Source organism: Lygodium microphyllum, chromosome 10, assembly GCF_053477565.2.
Source record: "Lygodium microphyllum isolate KBCC chromosome 10, Lygodium_microphyllum_v1.1.10, whole genome shotgun sequence".
NCBI lineage: Eukaryota > Viridiplantae > Streptophyta > Polypodiopsida > Schizaeales > Lygodiaceae > Lygodium > Lygodium microphyllum.
Genome location: NC_141144.1, coordinates 86,937,693 through 86,962,363, shown reverse-complemented (window position 1 = coordinate 86,962,363; position 24,671 = coordinate 86,937,693). Strand labels below are relative to the sequence as shown.

At 37.4% G+C, this 24,671-nt stretch overlaps 1 protein-coding gene across 1 annotated transcript; it reads left to right on the top strand.

Moving 5' to 3' along the window:
- The first annotated feature begins 18,744 nt into the window (after nt 1–18,744).
- Nucleotides 18,745–24,184, top strand: LOC148030246 (uncharacterized). The gene is made up of 2 exons (XM_087686534.1): nt 18,745–19,167; nt 23,721–24,184. Exons 1-2 carry the CDS (start codon nt 18,843–18,845, stop codon nt 23,753–23,755), a joined length of 360 nt encoding a protein of 119 aa, XP_087542660.1. The 5' UTR covers nt 18,745–18,842; the 3' UTR covers nt 23,756–24,184.
- Nucleotides 24,185–24,671: the final 487 nt, after the last annotated feature.

The window sequence follows — 24,671 nt, the reverse complement described above, 5'->3', positions numbered from 1 at the left end:
ATCAACATCATCTTGATTATTAGTTTTTTCCTTTAAAAATTCAATATTCAAGGCATCAAGGTGGTTGGACTAGTTTGGGATCTTCATTTTGATTGCCAACATCATCACCTTAACTAGAATTTGCCATAATCTTGGCTATTGACTTCCATGCTTTAAAGTAAATTCAAATATGATTTTGGATGGGGGTAATATCTGACATTACATCTAAGAGATAAATATGACAAACAATGGTAGCACTTGGGTGTTGTTGGCCATAGTCCAGGACTCTCAATTGAGCATCAACATGCTCATCTCAATTACATGCTTACACCACCACACGGAGTGCTCTATTGAAGCTCTAGATCTTTGCCAAATACACATTTTGGAACAAAAGTAAAGCCTTGATAACGTGAGGATTGAGTCTCCCTATAGTGCATACATTGGAGGATCAAATATAAATTTTGTCTTATAGCGAGATACATTGGAGGATCAAATATAAATTTTGTCCATTTTTGGGGAGGTCTCATATCACCACCATGAATAGAACTATCCACCCCCTTAATTGTTAGTATTTATTATGTCAACATACTTCCAATATTGAAAACACACGGGGGCATCTTAGAGACAAGATCTAACCATTGTATATCCATTGGAAGAACTATTTAATTTATAAGCTTAAATGGAAATCCAAAGATAATTAGCTCAATTGCAACTTGGATCACCTCCACTCAAGGTGACACCACCTTAACTACATCTCATGACCTCCACTACACCATCTCTATTGCACCATACATCACCTCGCGTGCATCTCAACACCTCGATAACACCACAGGCATTTAAAAAAACCCACCCACCACCTTTTAGAAGTCGAACACCACCATTTGTAATGTGAACTATAGCATCCACAACATAAAATTTAGCATGTGAATTGTGTTTGGAAGGTGAATCATCACCACCACTAGAGAAAAAACAATTCATTTCATCATCTTTAGGGTGAAACACCACCTCTAGTTCACAAAGTCCAAAAGGCCTAATGACATAAACAAGACCTAACATCATCTCTATTGCCCAAGGGGACGTCTCACTCATATACGTGCCTAAAAGGTGTTTGAAAAGTGGTCGTTAGCACGATTGGAAACAAAGAAACCATCACAACACCAGAATTGGGAATCAACAAGATTGCTTTTTGCTACCAACACGATTGGGAAAACCCAAAAATCAACATGATTTGGAAACCCTTAGAATGTTGTCTCTAAAAGATGAATCATCACCATGACTAGAGAAATAAGTGATTGCTTTTATCACCTTGAGGGTGCAACATCCCCTCTAGTGCATAGAATCCAAAAGGTCCAATGACATGGACAAGACCTAGCTTCAGCTCTACTGCCCAAGGGGACATCCTCTCCTAGGTACGCCCACAAGATGTTGAGAAAGTGGTCATCACCATAATTGGAAACACAACAACCATCACAAAACCATAGCTAGGAATCACAATGATTGCCTCTTGGCACCAACATGATTGGGAAAACACAAAAATATAAGGCCTGAACACACAAAGCAAAGCGTACTTTCTAAAAGGCAAATCATCTTTTTGCAAAAGCATATTCCAATGTCAAAATATAACGCTTCTATTAAGTGGAAATTTAATTTATGTAAATTTTTCTCATGCAACAAATCTATGGTTTCAAACGGTTATATATTATGTTGAAGGCTAGAACCCTATATGTTGAAATCATGTTATGACAATGACTTTGTTAGGAAGGAGTTATCCAAAACATACTCAAATTTGTGCTGAAGCTTAAGACACACAAGCTCAATGTCATGAGGACTTGATGGACTACTTATTCTGCATGGGTCTATACACTCAATGGCTCACCTATGTCTCACATATGTTGTTCCTACTTTATATTTTTGACTTCTTCTCCTTGTTATCACTACTCTTCTCCAAAGAATAAGAGAAAACTCATAGAAGGCTTGATAGCCATAAGAATCATAAGTAAGAAGAACTTATGTTGGCCTCGATCTCCATTTTTATAGCTTAGAGTAAGGGGGGATGTATTTTGGTAGCTTCACACAATGATAGTGGTCACAAATCTCACTTAGTTTACATGCAATCGATCTACACTAGCACACCTTGCAAGTAAGTGTGAGAGAAGAAGAAAAGTGAAAAACACTCAAGAGCAAGAGGAGAAGCTTTCATACTCTCAAGCTCACAAATGATCCCACTCACAAAGCCAGCAACCTCACTTTCACTCAAGCTCACGAATGCTCCTTCTCACAAGCAAGCAACCTCACTTTCACTCAAGCTCAAGCTATGGAGGGTAGAGAAGAGAGAATATGGTAGATAGAGAAAGCTCGTCAAGTTTGCACACACCAAAGATCTAACCTTTCATTATGTGGTTTTTAAATTTAGATATAGGGTTTGGGGTTTCACCCCTTGTATATAGCCTTTTCGGCCTCTTTTTCATTGCTACAATCACTAGCTCTTAGATATAGGCATGTATGGAAGTGAGCTTGGTGCATGCTTGAATTTTACATAGAACTAGTCTCATGACTTGTGAGACTTAAGACATTAATTCAAGCGAGCTAGGTGTGTGATTAAACTTTACATACACCTAGTCTCATGACCTACACAACTTAATAAATTAGATCATGCACACCATGGTGGTTTACATAATTGTTCAATGCTTTTTTGGAGCTCACTGCTAGACAAAGAGTTTATCAGGTATATTACATATGCCATCAATCACAAAGAATTTAGTATTCGTTGGTCAAATGGTAGAGTAAGGGTTGCAGGTTCAATTTAATGCAAAAGGTTATTTTGTAGAAGACTTTAATGATAAGTGCAGGTTGGTCGCAAAAAGAAGTAGAGTTGACCACATGTTCACTTTAGATGCTGGAATTCTTGCAATGATTGTTACTATGTATGCTAAAGGAAAATGAGTAGTTGCATACATTGAAATATGGCATAAACATATTGGACACGGAAATGTTCAAAGACTCAAATTAATGTAGTTCAAAGGATTGGTTATGGGGTTGCCTGCTTTTAGAGTTGCAAAATTTCATAAAGTGTGTAAAACATGTCATTTTGGTAAACAAGCAAGACAATCCTTTTTGCATGACAGAGACGTCAACATAAATATACTTGATGTTATGCATATAGATATTTGGGGGCCTATACAAAATGTATCTCTTGGTGGGAGCAAATACTTTGTCACATTTATTGATGATTGTTTAAGGAAGCTATGGGTATATTTCATGAAGGTAAAAAGTGATGTATTTAAGCACTTCAAATCTTTCAAGGTGCTTGTTGAAATAGAAACATGCTTGAAAGTTAAGTGCTTGAGATCAGATGGTTGGGGAGAGTTCCTCTCTAATGAGTTTAGGTCTCATGGGATAAAGAGACAGTTTACTTGTTGTAGGTATACCCTACAAAAAAATGGGGTTGTAGAAAGAAAAAATAGGCATATTACAGAAATTGCATGAGCATTGATTGGTTGAAGAGAATATGCCAAAATATTTTTGATCTAAAGCTATTCATATTGATGTCTATATTATGAACAGAACTTCCATAGTTGCAATTCATGGGACGGCCCCCAAAGAATGCTTTATAGGGCAGGAAGCCCGATGTGTCACACTTGAAAGTGTTTGGATATATTGTATATGTTCATGTGCTAGATAAGTTGCAAAAAAAGCTTGATCCAAAGGCTAAAAAATGTATTTTTATTGGATACTCTTTAGAGGAGAAAGGATATCATTGTTATAACCTTGTCATATGTGAGTTAAGAGTGAGCAGTGACATATTTTTGATGAGATGATTAGTTGTTGGTATCATCAACTAGTGATATATTAGATGATGATAATGATCATGATGGCTATGTGTAGAAAGAAAAGCAAGAATCACGGAGCCTTAGTGGACTAGAAACATTATCTGTTACTACATCTACAATTAGCCCTTAGTTTGGGAGACTGAGTAGCCCTGTATCTTCAAGTGAATTTACAAGTATTGTAGGTAAAGACAAAGGAAAGAATAAAGCATTGGATGGTAATGATGCATCCACTAGTCATTTTGGATTTGATGGAGATTCTAGTGGCTCAAAGAGTTTGGATGATGAAGAAAGGAAAGAAGAAAGTATTGGATGGTAATGATGCATCTACTAGTCATTTGGGATTTCATGGAGATTCTAGTGGTTCAAAGAGTTGGGATGATGATCTTGGTATTCCCTTCAGTTAGGACACCAAGTATATAGAGAGCACATAGTAATGTAAAAGCTCTACTGAGTGATCGAGTGTTACACAGGTCAAGCAAGGTCACATACCTTGTTAAAAGATTTGATTTTGAAGGTTATGCAGCTCACCATTATGCTTATATGGTGAAGGTAGTTGAGGATATTGAGCCCACTTATTGAGGATACTGTTGGTCATGCTCATTGGGATGCAGCAATGGATGAGGATCTGGTTGCATTAGAAGCCAATAAGACTTGGAATTTGGTACCCTTGCCTAAGGGCTAGGCTCAAACATATGGCAGAGATTATGAAGAGACATTCAGTCTAGTTGCTAGAATGGAAATTGTTAGATGCACGATTGCTTTGGCATTAAGCAAAGGTTGGATTTTGTAGCAAATGGATGTCAAGAATGCCTTTTTGCATGGTGACTTGCAAGAAGAGGCGGTCTATATGGAACAACCAACATGTTATGAGGATTTAGAGTATCCCACATATGTGTGTAGGTTGAAGAAGACGCTCTATGGGCTGAGGTAAGCACCTATAGCATGGTCTAACAAGATCAGAGAGTATCTTGTTAATATTGGATTTTATATTTTTGATGATGTTGATCACTCACTTTATGTGAGAAAAGGAGATGCAGGTTTGGTCATCATAGTCATCTATGTGGATGACTTGATTATTACATGTGATAGTGATAATAAGATTGCTGAAGTTAAGGATTTTTAAAGAAAAAGTTTGAGATGAAGGATTTGGGTGGGCTGAGATACTTTCTCAGTATTGAGGTGATTAGATATGATGATTGTATATGGCTATCCCAAAGGAGTATGACTTGGATATGTTATCCAAGTATGGTATGACAACATATAAGCCTCTTTCAGTACCATTGGAGCAAAATGTGAAGTTGAGTTCTCACGTTGGGGATGAGATAGAAGACCCTACTATGTTTAGAAGGATAGTAGGGAGTTTGATCTACATGACTACCACAAGGCTAGACTTGAGCTGTGTTGTTGGCATTGTCAGTCTATTTATACAGATGCCTAGGAAGCCTCATTTGGATGCAGTTAGATGCATATTGAGGTATGTGAAATCCACATTACATTATGGACTTTTTTATGAGGCAAGTAAGAATGTACAAGTGTTTGGATACACAAATGCAAATTGGGCTCATAGCATGTCAAATAGAAGATCTACTAGTGGATTCACGTTTCCCCTTGTTGGTAGTGTAGTAGTTACATGAGCAAAAAAAGCAACCTACATTTGCTTTATCAAGTACAAAGGCTGAGTATAGAGGTGCTACTATGGCAACATGTGAGGTAGTATGGCTGCAAAAGTTATTAGGCGATTTAGATGTGCAAGGAGATGGCCCAATTGTCATTGACTCTGTGACAACATGAGTAGCTAGGAACCTAGTGCTCCATGTTAGGACAAAACACATTGAGGTGCACTACCACTTTGTGAGAGATAAGGTACTTGCAAGAGAGATTGATTTGGTGTATGTGAGCACACGGGATTAGATAGCTGACATTTTCACAAAGGCATTGGATGCAGAGAAGCTTTGAAATTTTTGAAGCTTACTTAGAGTTGCAGAGATACATTTGAGCTTGAGGGGGAGTATTGAGATTGCAAGATCAACACCTGTAGACACATTGATGATGGTTCGCCTAGCTAGATTGGTGTGCACGTCTACATTATGATCGCCACATGGCCACTGACTTATCACTTGTTATATTTATTTTGTTGCACCTACCTACAGTTGGCATAGTTATAGTGCCAATCAATTAGTACAGCTAGTTATGCACTGTTTCACTTAGAAGGCCGCTTTCCTTTATGTTGTATCTTGTCTATACTTTTTGTAGATAGTATTGTGTGTGGAAGAAGAAGAAGAAATGAGGAATAAAGAGTTTTGGCCTCCATCTCTCTTCTTGTGTTCTTGAGTGAGCTTTCTCTTATCTGTATGGTGTATGTTTGGTGCAATAGCTCAAGCAAGTCCCCCCACCACGCGATTCTTGACACTAGTAGTGGGTCATAGTCTCATACTCAAATGATGAATAAAATAGGAAAACCCACATCTTCTTTCACATTTCTTATGTTTTACTAGAGGACTCAAAAGGTTGGGTCTAGTGGATGGTTGTTAATGCCTCCTTTGATTGAATTATATAGATAAGTATTGAGATGAAGATGACAATGTCACATAACTATTTGTTGTATGAGGAAGAATGAGAAGAGTGTGATGGAGTATGTCCCCTTGTTGTTTTTTGGTTACAATTTGAAACAACAAAGAAATTCTTTAAACCATTGGCCTCATTATAGTATCTCTTCACTTGTATTTGTTTTGCCATTTACAATTGCTAGATCAAGCCGAAAGTGTAAGATGCAGTTTAGATGAAATTTCCCATAAAAGAAATTCAGCAAGTGCCTAAAGGTTACTTCTCATCCTAGTCTTCTATATACTGTGTCGAGTGGGCTTGTTGATGATAGCCATACACAACCCTTGTTTATTGGCACTAGGTTCAACTAGTAAACGTTTGTATACGAAATTGTACACACTACACATGAAATTCCAAAGGAGGTTTTGATTTGGAAGGAATGTTGTGATTTTATGCATGTTGGCTTGCTAATAGAAATTCATTTGAATTTTTGGATATTTGGATAATCTTCTTTTGAGTCGAAATTCAAAAATAACACAAAAATAAAGGTGTAAGAAATTTTCATTGTGATGTAGTAGTATCATAAAGGATTTGCCTAGTGGCATTGCAGTATTAGAAAAGGTTTCAATGTGATGTAAAGATGAAAGAAAAAAAAGCTTAAGCTATTTGAAACTTGAGTTTTTTAAAGGTGTTAGCTCCTCCTTGCTACCTTCCTACTATTCCTAATAAATGTTGGCCAATCTTAAAAAGAAATTTGGCCTTGGTGTGTGCATTTTTAATGATAGTGTGAGTTTGTTTATGCGCAAATGCATTGGAAAGTTCCTTTGTTTATGCATTAAAAAAAATGGTACCAATATATCAGATAATAATGTAGTTTTGCATTATTATCAATGTCACTTGGGTTGATGAGTGGTAAATTGTGATATGTAAGTATGCACTTTAGAACTGTCGGTTCAATGAGAAGACTTGGTATGTGTAACTCTTACACTTAGGATTTTATCCAGTAGTGGGTATTAATTTGGTTTTTAAAGCCCTACAATGGTGTGTGTTAGCCATATTGTGATTGCTAGTTTGTGCTATTTTGTGCTTGGATTCATAGCTCTTCTAGGAAAGGTTTTTCACTCTCTGCTCTTCTTGAATGCAAGGGATCTCTTTTCTTGTATGGGGATGCAAACTCTTCTTGAATGTAAATATTAACTTAAGTTGTTGTGCACTATCATCTAAAAGGGTCTTGGTGAATTATTCCAAACTCTCTCTGTCTCTCTCTCTCTGTCTCTGTCTCTCTCTCTCTCTCTCTCTCTCTCTCTCTCTCTCTCTCTCTCTCTCTCTCTCTCTCTCTCTCTCTCTCTCTCTCTAGCAACAAGGGGGCAGGTGGAAGAGCACATGCCTCTATCTCATGCTTTTTGTAGGCACATGAGTAGTTACTCATAGACGGTAGGGCTATGGGGACTTGATGAATGGCTAGGAGGAGCAATGATATATATATATATATATATCTCACTTTTTGCAGAGGACAAGGTTGTGGGGCTTGGTGGCGGCAGGCATGTAGGAGGCTACAATGGCCCTAGTAGTAAAACAAGTAGGCAATAGGTTGGCAGTAGGGGGTTGGGGCCAGTGATAGCAAAAGGCTCAATGTGGCAGTGGGGAGGCAACAGAGAGGCTAGTGGTGTAGGATTGGGACTAAGGACAATAGAAGAAGGCTTAACAGGCCAAGTATGAGAGAGAGAGAGAGAGAGAGAGAGAGAGAGAGAGAGAGAGAGAGAGAGAGAGAGAGAGAGAGAGAGAGAGAGAGAGAGAGAGAGAGAGAGAGGTGGGGAGAGGGGGGAAGAAGAGAAAAAGAGGAATTAGAGAGACAGAGATAGAGAGAGAGGAGATAAAATTTTAGAGAGAGAGAGAGCATGAGAGAATAGAGGGAGAGACATGGGACATAAATGAGAGAGAAAAAAGTTCTACCAAGTGCGAGAGATAGATGATGATGAGCAAAATAGCGAATGAACTGGAGGGCAGGGAAAAACCCTAACCTTAACCATCTAGAGGCTATCTAAGTGGCCTAGAGATCACTCTCAATGTAGAAGAGTGTACCAGTTGTACTTGTGAACAACTTATTAAGCAATACCTTCTCCTTGTACTTGAACTCTCTTAGAAATTTCTCACAATTTGCAACTCAAAGGTAGTGTAATCATCATAGGTTGATGAGAGTTCATCAACAACTATTATTTTTGCACACTTTGATATGAAACATGAAGACTATTGCCTTTTGGTTGTAGTAGGATGAGATCAGAGATACTTAATAAAAATGAAGGAGGCCTCTCCTTTTGAAGCACAACTCAGGTGGAGCAAGTCAATTGTGCCATGCAAGTGGAGGGGCAAGCCTAGGAGAGAGAGAGAGAGAGAGAGAGAGAGAGAGAGAGAGAGAGAGAGAGAGAGAGAGAGAGAGAGAGAGAGAGAGAGAGAGAGAGAGAGAGTAGTTTAGAGAGATGTGCAGTCCAGAGTCCCCGGGCTATGTGGAGACATGGGATGATATAGCTCATCTCATTTCTTATGTTGAAAACGTTCATTTGAGTATGCAGGATGGCAAAACTAAGTACTTGACTAAGGTGCTATATGTACCAAATATTACATAAAAATTTGGCTTCTATTAAACAAATGGTAGAAAACGAATTGCAAGTTTGGTTTAAGGCATGGTTTGAGTGTTTGTAAATATTATGTTTCCTTCATTGATGATCATACTCGCGCAAATGATGGGTTTACTTTATACATGAGAAAAGTGAGGTGTTCACTCACTTTAAAAGCTTTAAGGCTTTGGTTGAAAAGGAGACATAGTTGCATATTAAATGCCAAAGATTAGGTGGAGAGGGAGAATATCTCTCCAATGATTTTTTTGATTTTTTGCAAAAAAAATGGTATACAGAGGTAGTATACATGTAGATATACTCTACAACAAAATGGAATTGTTGAGCAAAAAAAGTAGGTATATTGCAGAGGTGGCTCATGCATTGATGTCAGAAAGAAACTTGCCTCATTACTATTAGATTGAAGCAGTTGCTACTGTGATATAAATTATGAACATGACATCCATTACTATTGTACATGGTATGACATCTGAAGAGAATTTTATGGGTAGAAAGCCAAATCTATCCCATCTGAAAGTATTTGAATGCATTGCTTATGTGCATATTCCTGATGAGTTGCACAGTAAATTAGATCCCAAAGCAAAAAAATGCGTATTTTTTGGATATTCTCTTGAAAAAAAGGGATATAGATATTATAACCATGTTACATGTGTGTTGAGAGTTAGCAGGGATATTATTTTCAATGAAATGAGTAGCTGGTACAATAATGTGCAGAATGTAATTGGGATTGATGAGCATGAGAGTGTGGCTGTGCAAAAAATAGGTCAATAATCACAAACATTGAGTAGACCACAAGAGTCTCCTAGTCATGGTTTTGTTTATAGACCTTGGAGTGGTAGATTGAGGTCATAGGTTACACCACCAAGTACATCATGGATGCCAAGAAAAGGTAAAGAGAAAGTTGGGGACTCACCTATTGTGATAAATGTATCATCAGGTTTCTCTCATGTTGATGCTAATTCAGATGGCTCTGAGTACAAAGCTTGAATGAAGAGTTTGGGATTCCATCTATTAAAACACCTAGTGTTGTGTGAAAGGCACAAGAGGATGCTAAAGCACATGGTAGTGATTTGGGTCCATGTAAGCCAAGTAGAGTGAGAAAGCCAATGTAGTGATTGACATGCGATAGCTATGTAGCTCATCACTATGCATATATGGCTAAGGCTGTGTAGGATGTGGAATCCACTTATTTTGAGGATGCAGTGAGTATTGAGTATTGGGATCCTACTATGGATGAAGAAATTGCTATACTTTTATGGATGATGACATATGGAAGTTAGTTCCCTTACCTGAAGGTAAGAAAGCTATTGGTTGCAAATGAGTTTTTAAGGTGAAGCATAAGTCATAGATTGATTTAATGAGCATTGTAAGATACGACTAATTGCCAAAGGGTATGTGTAGACTCATGGTATTCATTATGAGGAGGCCTTTGCTCCAATGGCTAAAATGGCTACTATAAGGGTTGTCATAGTAGTGGCTGTATCAAAAGGTTGGATCATTCATCAAATGGATGTAAAGAATGCCTCCTTGCAAGGGGAGTTGTAAGAGAAAGTCTATGTGCAACAGCCACCTGGTTATGTGAATGAGAGTCATCCAAATGATGTACGGTAAGGCCTTGTATGGGAGTTGAAGCAAGCACCTAGGACATGACATGATAGGATTGCAGAATACCTTGTCAACATTGTATTTTGTAGAGTACAAGATGATCACTCACTCTATGTATGTGAGAGTGATATAGGTATTGTGGTCATTACTATATATGTGGATGTTTTGATCATTGTGGGTGATACGGAGACAGAGATTAACAATGTGAAGAGTCTTCGCAAGGCTGGATTTGAGATGAAGAATTTAGGAGAGCTGCACTTTTTTCTTGGCATAGAGATAATCAGGACTCTAGAGGGTATATGGTTGTTACAAAGACAATATGCATTGGATATGTTGAAGAAGTATGGTATGGTTGATTGCAAGACTATTTTTAATATCTTTGGAGGTTAATGCTAAGCTTATTACACAAGTGGGTGACTTGATTGAGGACGTCACTATGTATCAAAATATTATGGGAAGCCTTATCTATTTGATGATCACAAGGCCATACCTAAACTACATAGATGGTTTGGAGAGTTAGTTTTTATGTAGCTTCAATGGAAGCCACATTTGGATGCAATGCAATGCACATTATGCTATATCAAGTCCACTTTGAAGTATGCCTTATTCTATGATACATGTGTGCCATTGGACTTGCATGGTTAAATAGATACAGATTGGGCTGATAGTATTTCAGACACAAGAGACCTACTAGTGGCTTTATGTTTTCCTTTGGCAGTGATATTATTGCTTGGACTAGCAAGAAACAATCAATAGTTGCCTTATCTAGTACATAGGTGCTATGATTGTAGCATATGAGGTAGCTTGGTTATACAAGCTACTTGGCAATTTTGGGATGTAGGTGGATAAGAAGGCTATCATCTAATATGATAATCTTAGTAGCATTCAGTTGGATAGGAACCAAGTGTATCATGCACAGACCAAACACATAGAGGTCCATTACGATTTTATTCAGAAGCGGGTTCTAGAGTTGGTGATATTAACTTGATTCATATCAGCATAGAGGATCTCTATTGATATTTTTACCAAGGCCTTGGGAGCTTAGAAGCTTCGACACTTATTCATTGTGCCACCTCTTTTTTCCTAGTGGATTCACACTTAGTGACCATGTGTATATATGTTGTATTACTTTCATATTAGTCTTTTATCATGTTGTAGACTTAGTTATTTTGTGTGAAAGAAAAAGAAAGTGCAAGCTCAACACATGTAGACATTCATGATGGACCGCTTGATTAGATGGGCCCACATGTCTACACTTAGCATGTTGGTGGTCAAAATGATACCCACATGGCCAATGACTTATCATTTATTATATTTGATTTGTTACGCATACCTACAATTAGTATACTTATAGTGTTGATCAATTAGTATAGTCAGTTATGGATTATTTGACCTGGTATGTCACTTTTCTTTATGTTGAATCTTATCTATATTTTGTGTTTATTATTGTGTGTGAAAAAAGAAGAAGAAATCAACCAAGAAAACATTTTGGGCCTTCATCTCTCTTATTGTGTTATTAAGTGAGTTTTCTCTTGTTGCATAGTGTGTGCTTGGCACAATAGCTTAAGCAAGTCTCCCATGAAGGTTGAAGTGAAGGAGAAAAAAAAAGGATTTGAGCAAGAAAGCAACGAGTAAGAAACTCTCTCACTCTTCCACTCTTTCTCTTGGATAGTGCTCGTGGAGGCACCAGAAGCAAGGAAGAGCAAAAATCTCAAATTGTTGTGATATTTGGTGTGCAAGTAGAGTACATCATATTTTACAGATTGGCCGTTTAGGAGTGTTCTGTTGCATTTTTAGCCATTTGAGGCCATTTCAAGTCTTGTTTTAGACCCATAAGATTGTGGATAACTATTTCAGGGTATATTGCAATTTCGATTGTGTTAACCGAAAGTGGATGCACAAGTTATAGATTTTACATTTGTAAATTTTGAGGTGTTTCCCTAGAAGCAAATACAAGTATCATGTGCTAACAATCTATAGATTACATGTATTGCTAAGTAATTAGTGAAAAAGGTCACATATGGTGTATTGCTATATACTTGTTGTAAAAGGTTGTAAAAGACATGCTTGATGTTTTGTATCAATTTTGTGATAATAGCAGAGAATAGTGAAAACCCCATCATTGAGAGGTTGGACAAGAATAACTACCCATCATAGAAATTTTGTGTGACAAACTTTCTTATTGGAAAATGCCTTTATGAGTTTGTCTCAGGTGAAGAAAAGGAGCTAGAGCTAAGTAATCTTGCCAACTACAGAAGAAATAAAGGTATGGAAATGATGAAATGCAAAAGACAAAAATGAGATGTATTGGCTGTCTATCGTCATTGATAATATTGTGTTGGGACATATAGAAAATGTAGAAACTTCACATGCATCTTGGAAATTTTTTGAGAATATGTTTTTGATAAATACAAAGGCACGAAAGATTCAACTCAAGCAATGCTTGACGATGACGATTTAGTTTCATCTACTTTGAGTAGCCTTAATAATGAAAAAGCTTGAAAAATATTTATCACTTTGGTATACGAAAGTTGTTACTGGTTTTTGATGAGTTGGTCTCTCTTAGTAGAAATCATATGAAAGAAGTGGTGAACAAGTCTAAGCATTTTACTCAAGTTTAGGTAGGGGATGTGGCAGTTCCTCTTCAAGAGGCCATGGTATAGGACATGGTGGTGATAACTAGCAAAATAGGTTGAATCAACAGTTTGGTGAAAGGCATGCTGTAGGAGGTCGTAGAAACTTTAGAGATAGGGGGAGCTCTAGAGGAAGAGATGGATGGTAGAATAGAGGTTCTAGCAATTCTAGTATTGTTTATCATTATTGTCAAAAAATAGGTCATATTACATCCCAATGTTATGCTAAGAAGGATGATATTTGTAGTGGTAAATTGCAAATAGGAAACTATGCATCTACACACTTCGTGAGGCCTTGTGACAGTTTCTAGCTTTGTGTGGTTGGTTTTTCCATATCTACACTTATCAAGGTTCTACTCACGATAGTCTTTGTATACTCAGTGTTTTAATGGTTGTGATTGAGGAGGCATGTTGAGAAATGTGCAATTAAACTCCTATGATAGTCTCTTTGTGTGGAGCAGTAAGGCAAGGAACATGCAACAGCCTAGAAGAATTGCCTTGTATCCCATAGGCATAGTGAGGAAAAGTGAAACTATCCTACAATTATAAAGCAATGTACTTGACAATCATTTAATGGCAATGCTATTGTACTTTGTACTTTCAGTCTTGTCCATATCTACTCAAGATTGTGTTTATGAGTCCAAGCTAATCTATATTGGAACTTAATTCACTTGAGTAATATTCTAAATCATCATGCTTCTTGTCCATGAATTCCAACCACCATAGCTAAACCTTGCTCAAGGATCTTTGTTTCTCAACAAGATTCTCATTTCTAGATCCTAGTCTTGGCCATCATATCCATGGTTAGTGGGAGTGAATATTTTATATATTCTCTATTTTTAAGTTATTCCTTTTCTTGTCTAGTATGCTTTCACGTTTTATGTTGTGTTGACAAGTTTGTTCATGGGTTTAATGCGCTAAATCATCATATCCCATGGTCATCAATGAGAGATGGATTTTAAGGTACACTCTACGGAATTTTAGAGTATTTTATCTCTCATCTCCCTTCCCATGCACATAATAGCAATTCCTATAAGAGGAAGGGGGTTAGCTATAAGAGAGAGGCGAGAATGGTATGAGAAAGAATGTTCATGATGCATTGTTGAAGTCCGTGGAGGGTTTTTCAAGCATGTTACTGGCTATCTCAAGTGTCAACAACCTTGGATTCCACATGATGTCTCAAACGTATTACGACGCATAAGCAGTTTAAGCTCAAGTACTCTAATTTTTATAGTAAATAAAATCCAAATAACAATGTCTTAGTGTGGATTAAAAAACATTTGAACTTAATTTTTGGCACTTTACATATGTTGTTCACTAATTTTTTGATTTATTATAAAATTAATAACTTGAAATTAAAGAAAAAGAAAATAATTAAAACTATCAATAATTGGTAGTATACTAAGAGTGATCTAAGAAATTGAAAAATATAAAAATATCCCACATTCATTCTCAAAATATAAAAACCAAGGGATCTAAATATAGCAATTTAGTAGCATGGGGTTGGGTCTAGTGCCATCCATTGTATTCTAAGTGTACCAAGTGGTTAAAATTTTGATGAATGTTGCTAAAGTGGATCAAATTATGATGCATATCATATATAGATTGTTTGTGTATTATTTGTTTACTTAAGGGTAACATGAGTTGGCATACTTGATACCCTTGAGTTTATGTAGCAACACTACATAACACTAGAGTATATTTAAGAAAACATTGAGAGATTATTTGTTGCACTTTCACATTGGTTTTCACATTAATGTAGCATTATTCTACATACATCGATGCATATCACTTGTTTTACATTGACCGAGTGTGTGAGGAAGATTCAAGCTATTTAATTGTGAAGGTTCAAGAGCATCTAAGTGAGAGAGTGGAGTATGTGTTATGATCTATTAAAAAAGATGAGGATCAACGAGTCAAATCCTTAACTGGGTAGTATGCTTGTAATTAGAGGCCATAGCAATTAGTTGAGAAGAAGCCTATGTTATGTTTATGTGATGTGTTAGATAACTTGTATTGGGCACTCCTGTTGGAGTTCAAGGTAAATAATTAGTTGATTGGATGACAACATAGTATGTTGATGTTTAGAGAGAGTTCTTCTAGCTATAGCTAATCACTTAGGGTCGCAAGGCCATGAGGGTTGATTGTGTGAGGTCCGACAATGAGCTTGGAGTGAGACAACCATTGTCCAATGCATTTTAGATCCCAACAAGTAGTAAGAGAATTCATTTGACATATATTCTCCTCCATAACTTGATCTCAAGCATTTTATATAGCTCCTAAATTACTTTTCTACCATGGCCTTAAACTCCAATAACTTTTCAAATGCTTTACTCTTATGTTGCAAAAAGCACACCCATGTCATCTTACTAAAATCATCAATAAAAGTGATATAGAACTTGCACTTTCCACTCAAAGAGACATTTTGACATGGGACCCCAAATACTAGAATGTACAATTTCCAAAGGATAATTACTTACTCTCCCCCTCTATGAAAATGAGAGTCTAAACTACTTGTGAAATTGACAAGTCTCACATACATGATTATACTTTACATAACCAAACTACAAAAGCCCACGAATCACATATCTAGACTGCATCTATTTAAGCCTTTGCAAAATGGTAGTTTTTCATGCTAATAATGAAGTCCCAAACAAGTTCAATCCACATTAATTTTCTTGAAACTTTTTTAATGATTTTTTCCCTTCATATTGATACCCAAAAATAGCATGAAAACTTATCTTTTGATCAAAAAACCATTAGTTCCATAAGCATGTAGCATGAACATAGACAATGTGAACTATTTTGAGAAGTAACTAGTTCCAAGTCGTTGCCAATGTGAGCAGAGTTGTCAAAATATCCAGTTCATCTTCCCCCAAGTGTAAACACAATCAAAAGGTTAACTAGTTCAAGATCTCTAGTGTGAAATCAAGTTTCAAAATATCCCATTCTTCCCTTCTCAATGTGAACACATCAGATGGAACCAATTTATTACCTTGACTAGTGTAAAATGAGTTTTCTCTTGGGTGGTTAATTTAAGAGTTTTAGCTAAGTTTTTTTTTTTTGAAAAGCTCTAACCATGTCTAAATGAGTGCACCGTTTCTTGAACATCACTGATTCAACGGGGCCTCTTAGTGCATTAACTGGATCGAATGTTGCATCAACATACTCCAATACTGGTTTTGATTGTGAGCTTAAAGCTCTACCATAGCCATAAGCAAATTTCAAGAAGCTCTCCTATATCTCTAACATGATTAAGGCCCTTGCTTCCATGGATAAGCTGCCCTTGTGCTTATTTTCAGCAAAGTAGGCCCTCTACACAAGCAAGCCTCGAGCTTAAGCAACTCCCTTGCTTTTGGCAATCAATACATGACTCGATGTGAACTTGAAGACCATCAAAACCTTATTATCATACATCATTTCCAACTTCCTTTAACTTTCCAAAATACATTCCAAAGCGAGTATCAATGCTTGAAACATGAGCTCCAATGGCTCTACAATCTAATGTACCTATTCTCGGTGGATTAAATGAGGATTTATACCTAATTTAATGGCAAATAGTAAGCTCTCAATTCAATGTAGACCTCGATTTGTCACGCTCCTAGATCCAATCTTTTGATCTTGTACTTCCACTCACATTCCATATGAAAAGAATAGAAGTGGATGTGCAACAGAAGGAGCAATGGCAAAATATATGGAGGCTCGAGATATTCAGTATCTTCTTCATTCTTCTCTCTTACTTGCCTTATCAACTAAGTACATACAAAGTATCCCCAAAAGAGATAGATATATTTTGATCTTTAAGTCACTTTACACATACCTTCTAATTTATTTATGCATACATAAGAGATAGACTTAGCCAATGTCTATTTCTCAACATACAGTTCCTTGCATGTGCTTGTAGCACAACCTTTAACACCATACATTTTAATAGCAACTGCCCATCACTATCACTTTATTTTTAATTCTTTCTATGACAATAGAATAAGGGAAAGCAAGTCATACATTGTGACTATTGGAATTTCCACATACCACTTTGCTCTCCCTCTTGCATGAACCTGCATAGCTCTTGCTTCCTCTTACTTGTGCTTATGCTCTCATTGGTGCTCCACCTTTCAATGCCTTCATTCTCAAGGAGATCTTACTTAAATTCATGGCACTTTTAAAGCTTATAACACAAGGGATGATGATGAAAATTTTGTTGGAGGAGTTAAAGGTTGGTGAGTTATAGGTGCACGTGTAACCCTTCATTTTTGAACCACACAAGATTTTTGATAGAGATGTCTCAAACAAGCATGATATTGTTGTATGTGCTAGATTTACAGGAAATTGTGCAGGATGACTTGGTGCATATCAACAACAAAGTTGAGAAAGTCACATTACATAGCTTAAATTTGATGTGAATTCAATAATGTGAGATCTTTTGAAGAGATTGCCTAAGGTAGTTAATTTTGTCAATATGTTCCCTCTTGGTCCAAATTTGAATGACTCATTGTCTCCCATGTCTCTTATCATTGATGTGTGTATAGTACCTAGGACAGACACAAATAAAATCTGAATACCCAAAGTTAGTAAGATTAGTGTATAGAGTTTAAAAAGATAATCAAAGGCATGTTGGTTGGTTGATTCTCAATGGCGTAATGATTGGCCTCAACTTCATAGCAAGCCGATTAAAGATGCAAGCTCATGCTAATTGGTGAAAATAAAGTAAAAAAACAATTTTCCAAAAGTACACTTTTGAAGTGAAGTTGATTGAAAGCCTAAAAATAAACCTCAATTTAAGTCAACTAACTTGAGCGAATTATTCGACAAAGATTCACCATGGCACTGACCTATTGTAATAGCATATGCCATAATGGGCAACAATGTTGACAAATAAATATATTCATTAGTGCATTGCTAACAAAAAAAGATAAATACATTCTATTTTTAAATAACAATAGTACATTGTTTTCATAAAGACATGCATATTTACTTAAGAGTTACACCAGGGCAAAATCCATTGACTTAGGCATGTAGAACATGGAGTATAGGTATTTAAGCCATATGATTGGAGACTAAACTTGGACCCCACCTCCATGGACTAGGAGAGAGAGACTATATACAGCCTTTGAGACTCGAGAGGAGAGAGGCGAGAGAATGCAAAAACTACTATTGATTGAGTAATTAAGCACTCCAGAGGAGAGAGGCGAGAGAATGCAAAAACTACTATTGATTGAGTAATTAAGCACTCCGCTCAAAAAACAAGAAGAAAATGACTCAACATCTCTAGCTAGTTCTTGGAATGCCTCCATTTTTTCAGATCATAGCCCATTAACTCTAAAGTTCAAACACAAAACTTAAATGTAGTGAAGTAAACCATCCACGACTAATTTAAGTAGAATTTCCATACGCATGTCCTGCCTGGCTCTTACGTTACCTCGTAAGTAAGCTTGAGAAATGGTGAAGGAATGTCTCGAAATCGTGAAGGTGGGTGAGAGAGAGGGGGGGGGGGGAGAGCGGGGGGCTGCCTGAGGATATGCGAGGCTTGGAGCGAAAGCTTCTCTGAATCTGGTAACGAAGTCAAAAATGGGGAAGGAGCGCGGGCGCAGGGGTGGGGAAGCAGAACGAGAGAGGGGATGCGATTGCCGCCGCTGCTGGTGGTGCTGCAGCCGTGGGAGAGCCTGGGGCAGTTGCGAGAGAGGAGGCGCCTCCATGCCACCTGGGGCCTAGGGTTTCTGCAGCACTGCATTCTCGTGGAGCTTCAGGATTTGAAAAGCTCTCTCCTCACGGCTCTCTCCATGCAGCAGCAGCGACACAGGAACAAAACAAAGGAACTCACAGAAGAAGAAGAAGATGATGATGATGATCATCATGAAAATGAAGCAGACGCCATTGCCAGCGCCAAAATCCGTTCCTCATTTGGCATCACCGAAGTGCAGTCCAACTTCCGCCGCGCCCTTGGTACGTTTTCTGAATCCTTCGTCAGTATACAGACAGAGAGAGCCGGGGGGACGCCGCATATTGTGGTAGAGTAGATGGATGCTTTGAGAGATACTGTGGTAGAGTAGATGGATGCTTCAAGAGGCGACAGTGGCCTATGATATATCACATCATGATTTTGATACATGTCGCCTGGACAAATGACCTAGACAAATGAAAGGAAAAGTTTGTCCATCTTAAGTGCCTTCAATAAGAGCAAGGGTGTTCAGATTGTGTAAATTATGCCCTTATAACCAAGGTTATGAAGGATTTCAGAGGAGAGGAGACCTGATGTCCTGCTATTTAGAAGAAGCGTAATCCATTGAGCAAAATAAGACTTGAGAATTGGTCCTTGCATCCTCCATAGAGGACTGTAGAGAGGAAATAATTGGTGTCCATTGAATCTATAAAACCAAGTATTTAGGTAATAGATTGTGTAACACATACAAGGCTAGACTTGTTGCAAAAGGATTTGCTCAAAAGCTAGGCTTGTATTATGCCAATATTTTTGCTTTTATCTTGTCGATATTTACTTTTAAAATGGTTCTTTTGCTTACAACCCATTATCATTGGACAATGTATCAAATGGATATCAAAACAAATTTCCTCTATGATATCTTATAGGAGGAGTTTCATGTTGATCAATCTTTAGGTTTTAGTTATCTATCATGTGTGGAAGGTTCTTTGTGGTCTAGATCAGACTCGCAAGATTTGCTATCAGTGGATGGACAAGTTCTTCCTCCAACATGGTTTTTAGAGATCAACTCATGACTTTAATATTTACTATTGGTTGAAGACCAGTGTTTTATACTCATTATTTTGTATGTTAATGATGTGATTCTCGCAAGGAGCCATATGATGAAGGGTTCTCATATGTAGGACATTCTCAGCTAAGAGTTTGACATGACAAATCTAGACTCCGCCACATCTTCCTTGGCCTTGAGGTGTATCAACTAGCTCAAATCATCTTCATCTTGCAACAATATTACATCACCGTGATGCTTATCACTTTTGGCATGGTTGCTTACAAGCCTGTTTCATGCCCTATGGACCTTGATTTGAAATTCTCTTTCGAGATTGGTTTATTGTATGAGGTAGCACCCCATAGTTCTAGTTTATTCGAATCATTGATTTGGTTCATTTGTACCCAATGGACATCTATTATGTGGGCATTCTCACTATCCACAATACCTTCATGAAGAAACCTCTTCATTCTCATTGGAAAGTTGTGTTGTGAGTGACCAAAATCAAGGCATGCATTTATATAAAATTATCATACATTAACCAATAACTTTACGTCATTAAGATCACACAAAAAATATTTAAAAAGGGTACTTACTTTATTTAGTAAGACAAATGTGTAAAAATTTCACTGTAAAAGGACATGTTATGGGCATATAGCATTAGTCTTTCACTTCTCCCAATGTCATTTTGACCCTTTCACTCCTTGAGTGTTCCTTCTTCATTTTCCTTCTCAACAAGTCGCTAGTCCTTGGAGGAGCTATTGCCAGCCAGAGGACGAGCCACTAGATATTGCCATCCTACCTTGGAGGTCATCACCAAATCCTACAGAGTTCATCATTAGTTTGAGCTCCTTATCATTGTTTGCTTTGCGAGCATCTCCAATATGATACCCATGTTTTGTTATTGCTAGGAAGGGAGAGATGTCACCATCATCATTTTCATCGGCTACCCTGGGTGGAGCCATATTTTCAACCAATAAAACTTGTGTTTTGTTGCATGAGGTCATCTTTTATATCCTATTGATTGGGCTAGTAGTCATTCCTTGTGCTATCTAGTGTCTTCATCGACATATTATTCTTCGGAGGATTGCGTTTTGCTCTCTCCACACTTCTTCTATAGATCCTATTGCCCTTCATTATTTAATGCCTTAGATGATATGAGATTGGATGTGCTTTCAAGCCAAATATTCTCATTCTATGTGAAGAGCACAAGGCATTGCACGGAGCAACGAGATTAGTGATAACTTAGATTCCTACACTCCACTCAATGGCAACATTTGGAAGAAAAATCTATCTTCTCCCCTCACCTCCTCCTTTTTCAAGTTTGCAACATCAACGTTATGCCTATCTCTCCCTAGGTTGCAACACTAACCACTAGGCGCATCTATTGTGGCAAACATAGTCACTCCAGCTACTTGTCATCATCGACCATTGCTTTCTACCCCACTATAATATATATGTCTCCCTAAAGACACCTCTTGTGTAAACTTGTCGTTTTGGGAGACATTGTTTTGCATGAGCTATCGGAGTGCTTTGATCAAAGAAATAAGAGGCCTCCTAGTGTTGTGTCCTTTCGAACACCTTCAAGCCATAAGAACCCCATTGGAGAATAAGCCCTTCTAAAGATAGGCACAACTAGCTAAGGAGGTTTCCCATACCTACTTTTGGGTTTAGTAGCTTTCATGACCCTTGGCATTGTAACATGCACCATCAAGAGATTGAGGTTGTAGGTCACCCCCATCTTTGCAGTTTGCTCTCTTGCAAGATAGAGGCTATTGGCTACTCATGGCTCCACACACTGGAGGTGCAAATTCCTTCTTCCTTATGCGACTCTAGGGAATCAAAATTCACCATGAGCATCAAGGAGATCATTTGTGATACCCCTCCCTCCCAAAACTCTTCTACCCAACCTTGAAAGGCCACCTTTAGTAGTTGCTCGCTACATGTATCATATTCCTAGATATCTTCTTTGGCACTCTTGGAGGACAATATTGATTATCTAGAGGCTATTATTGATGATACTTTGGGTTCACTAGTTCCTTCAGAGGGGGAATTCATAGGGGGATCTCTTGGCATTCATTATACAGAGTCCCCTCCACCTTTTGTAGGAAGTTCTTCCAACTTATTTTGTCTTTAGAGAAGATCAATAATTGTTACAACCATCCATTGACCACCATTTGTGCACCATGGTAAAGAGCCTTGCTCTCACTCTTCCACCCTTTTTGGCATTGATCCTTAACTATGAAAATGTGTGTATGAATAGAAATGAGAGAATATAAAGCATATTGAGCAATGAGAGATGAATATGAAAATTTTGAAGATCATATCCATAACTCAAAGCATGAGAATGATCTATATAAACCACAAGTACTAGTACATGTGATGACCAATAATGCCTCAAATCTCCTTGTCTTTGAGTGATGATGCAATATAATGAGAGTAGGGACGTGTGAGTGCGTAGAACAAGGAGGGCCACACAAAACAAATAGGTTGGTCAACATACATGTGCCCTATAGTTGTTACATTGGTCGACAAATGAAGTAGCCCAATACCAAAATACGGTACCCTAGCTGACCTAAGTAGTGCCTAGCCTAAGCCCAAATTGCCAACTTCCATGAAATATACAATGCTACCATCCTCTTCTTAGATCATGGATGATTAGTAGACTAAAGTAAACAATTATGGGTATATAGAAGCCGTTAGGGATGATCAGCATGTCCCATACCATAGGAGTGAGTTTGTAAGAAACTTGTAGCATCATAATACATACATCAATGACAAAGTATGCACCATGGATACTTCAACATTGCGTCTAATACTAGATGCAGTTGGTATGGACGTCTTGTACTTAAGGCATAATTTCTTTCAGTTTGGTTATGTTGGTTGTACAATTGCCAATGCAATACTTCTTCTCAAGCCTTGTGTAGGCTCTATTGCCAAGCAATTTCTTCATGCATTCAATGACTACATGGCGGATGATCGTGTTTAGTAGCATGATCTACAAAAAGATTTCAAGATCATTGGTGAAATTCTAGTACATTAAAAAATAGCAGTTGCGATCACACACTCTCACCTCTCAACTTGTCGTGACTGCCAGAGGTCACACACTCTCATCTCTCAACTTGTGTTGACTACTTGAGATGTAGGGCAAAGAGTTGTCATCCTTGCCATTAAGGTGGAGGGTCTACTTGAGGTTACTCTAGGTCCCCTTTTATGACCCATCAAGCTTTGATGTGCTCCAAGCTTGAGATTACACACTCTCATCTCGCAACTTGTGATGACTCCTCGAGATGTGGGGCAAAGAGTTTTCATCCTTGCCATTACGGTGGAGGGCCCATTTGAGGTTACCCTAGGTCCCCTTTTATGACTCATCAAGCTTTTGATGTGCCTCTCAACTTGATTATGGTTTGATCATAACATGAGTTAGTTCATTTATATTATCTAGCACTATGATGACCAAAGGGCTTTAGACAATGTTGCTATTGCCTTGAGGAGCTTGAAAAGGAGTTGTTGATATATGTTTGACTAGGTGTTGTGGTGTTGCAAAAATAATTGTTAGAATAAAATATAATTTATGAAAATGAGTGTGATTGTGGTGTATAGAAGACTAAAATTGTTGCACTATCATTTTCTTAACAGGCACGAGTAGGTAAGTCAACTTATTTTGCATCTATATAGAAGACTAGAAATGTTGCATTATCATTTTCTTAATAGATGCAAGTAGATAAGCCAACTTCTTTTACATTTTATATAGAAATTTTAATGATTTGTTGCTCTATTTGCATGCTCTAGATGCATATCGAGGCTTTCTTGATGGTACATCATGATGGTGATTCCAAGGACGACATTAAGAAGGGCAATATTGATTAATTATGTGTTCATTTGTAACAGACTTAATTACACATGGGTGTGGGTTATCAAGATGCACAATGTTGGACCTAATTGTAAATATTGGTTGCCCATTGCTTGTAAGGTCTTATAGTAGAAGAAACACCATGTTGGTATGACATAGTACGTAAGGTTCTTAATCTTCCTACACTTTCTTGATGGTACATCATGATGGTGATTCCAAGGATAACATTGAGAAGGGAAATATTGATTAATTATGTGTTCATTTGTAACAGACTTAATTACACATGGGGTGGGTTATCAAGATGCACAATGTTGGACCTAATTGTAAATATTGGTTGCCCATTGCTTGTAAAGTTTTATAGTAGAAGAAACATCATGTTGGTATGACATAGTACGTAAGGTTCTTAATCTTCCTACACTATTTTGTTAATTTGAATATCTTGTACAAGCCAATAGTGTACATAGGTGTACATTATTTAAACCAATTTGTCACTAAATTAGGTTATGTTGTGGGTTGTTATAGGGGGTGTGGTCTACTAGTTTTATTCTCTTTCAAGCTTGAAGAAAACCTAATTTATTCAACACATTGAGAAGCTTGATGAACATCCACTCTTTGATTGAAATATTATATGAACAAAGTTAGGATTATGCACGTAGCACATGAAGACTATCTTATTATTAGCATGTTATTAAGTCACCATCGTTATGCTTGAGAAGCCTTACTTTTAAAATGTCAATGTGTTTCTTGAAAAGATAAACTTGAAGCCAATTTACTCATTAGGGGAAACCAATTGTCATTTACATAAGGCAACATATAGGGGGCTAGAATAAATATAATAATAGGTAGAGTCATGTGTACTAGGTTAGGTTGGTATTTCTACCATAAGCATT

Bases quoted from the DNA above. Each gene is read 5' to 3' on its own strand.
- LOC148030246 (XM_087686534.1), top strand. From the start codon at position 18,843: ATGCGATTGCCGCCGCTGCTGGTGGTGCTGCAGCCGTGGGAGAGCCTG. The intron at 19,168-23,720 runs GTACGTTTTCTG...TGCATGCTCTAG, and splicing joins CAACTTCCGCCGCGCCCTTG to ATGCATATCGAGGCTTTCTT.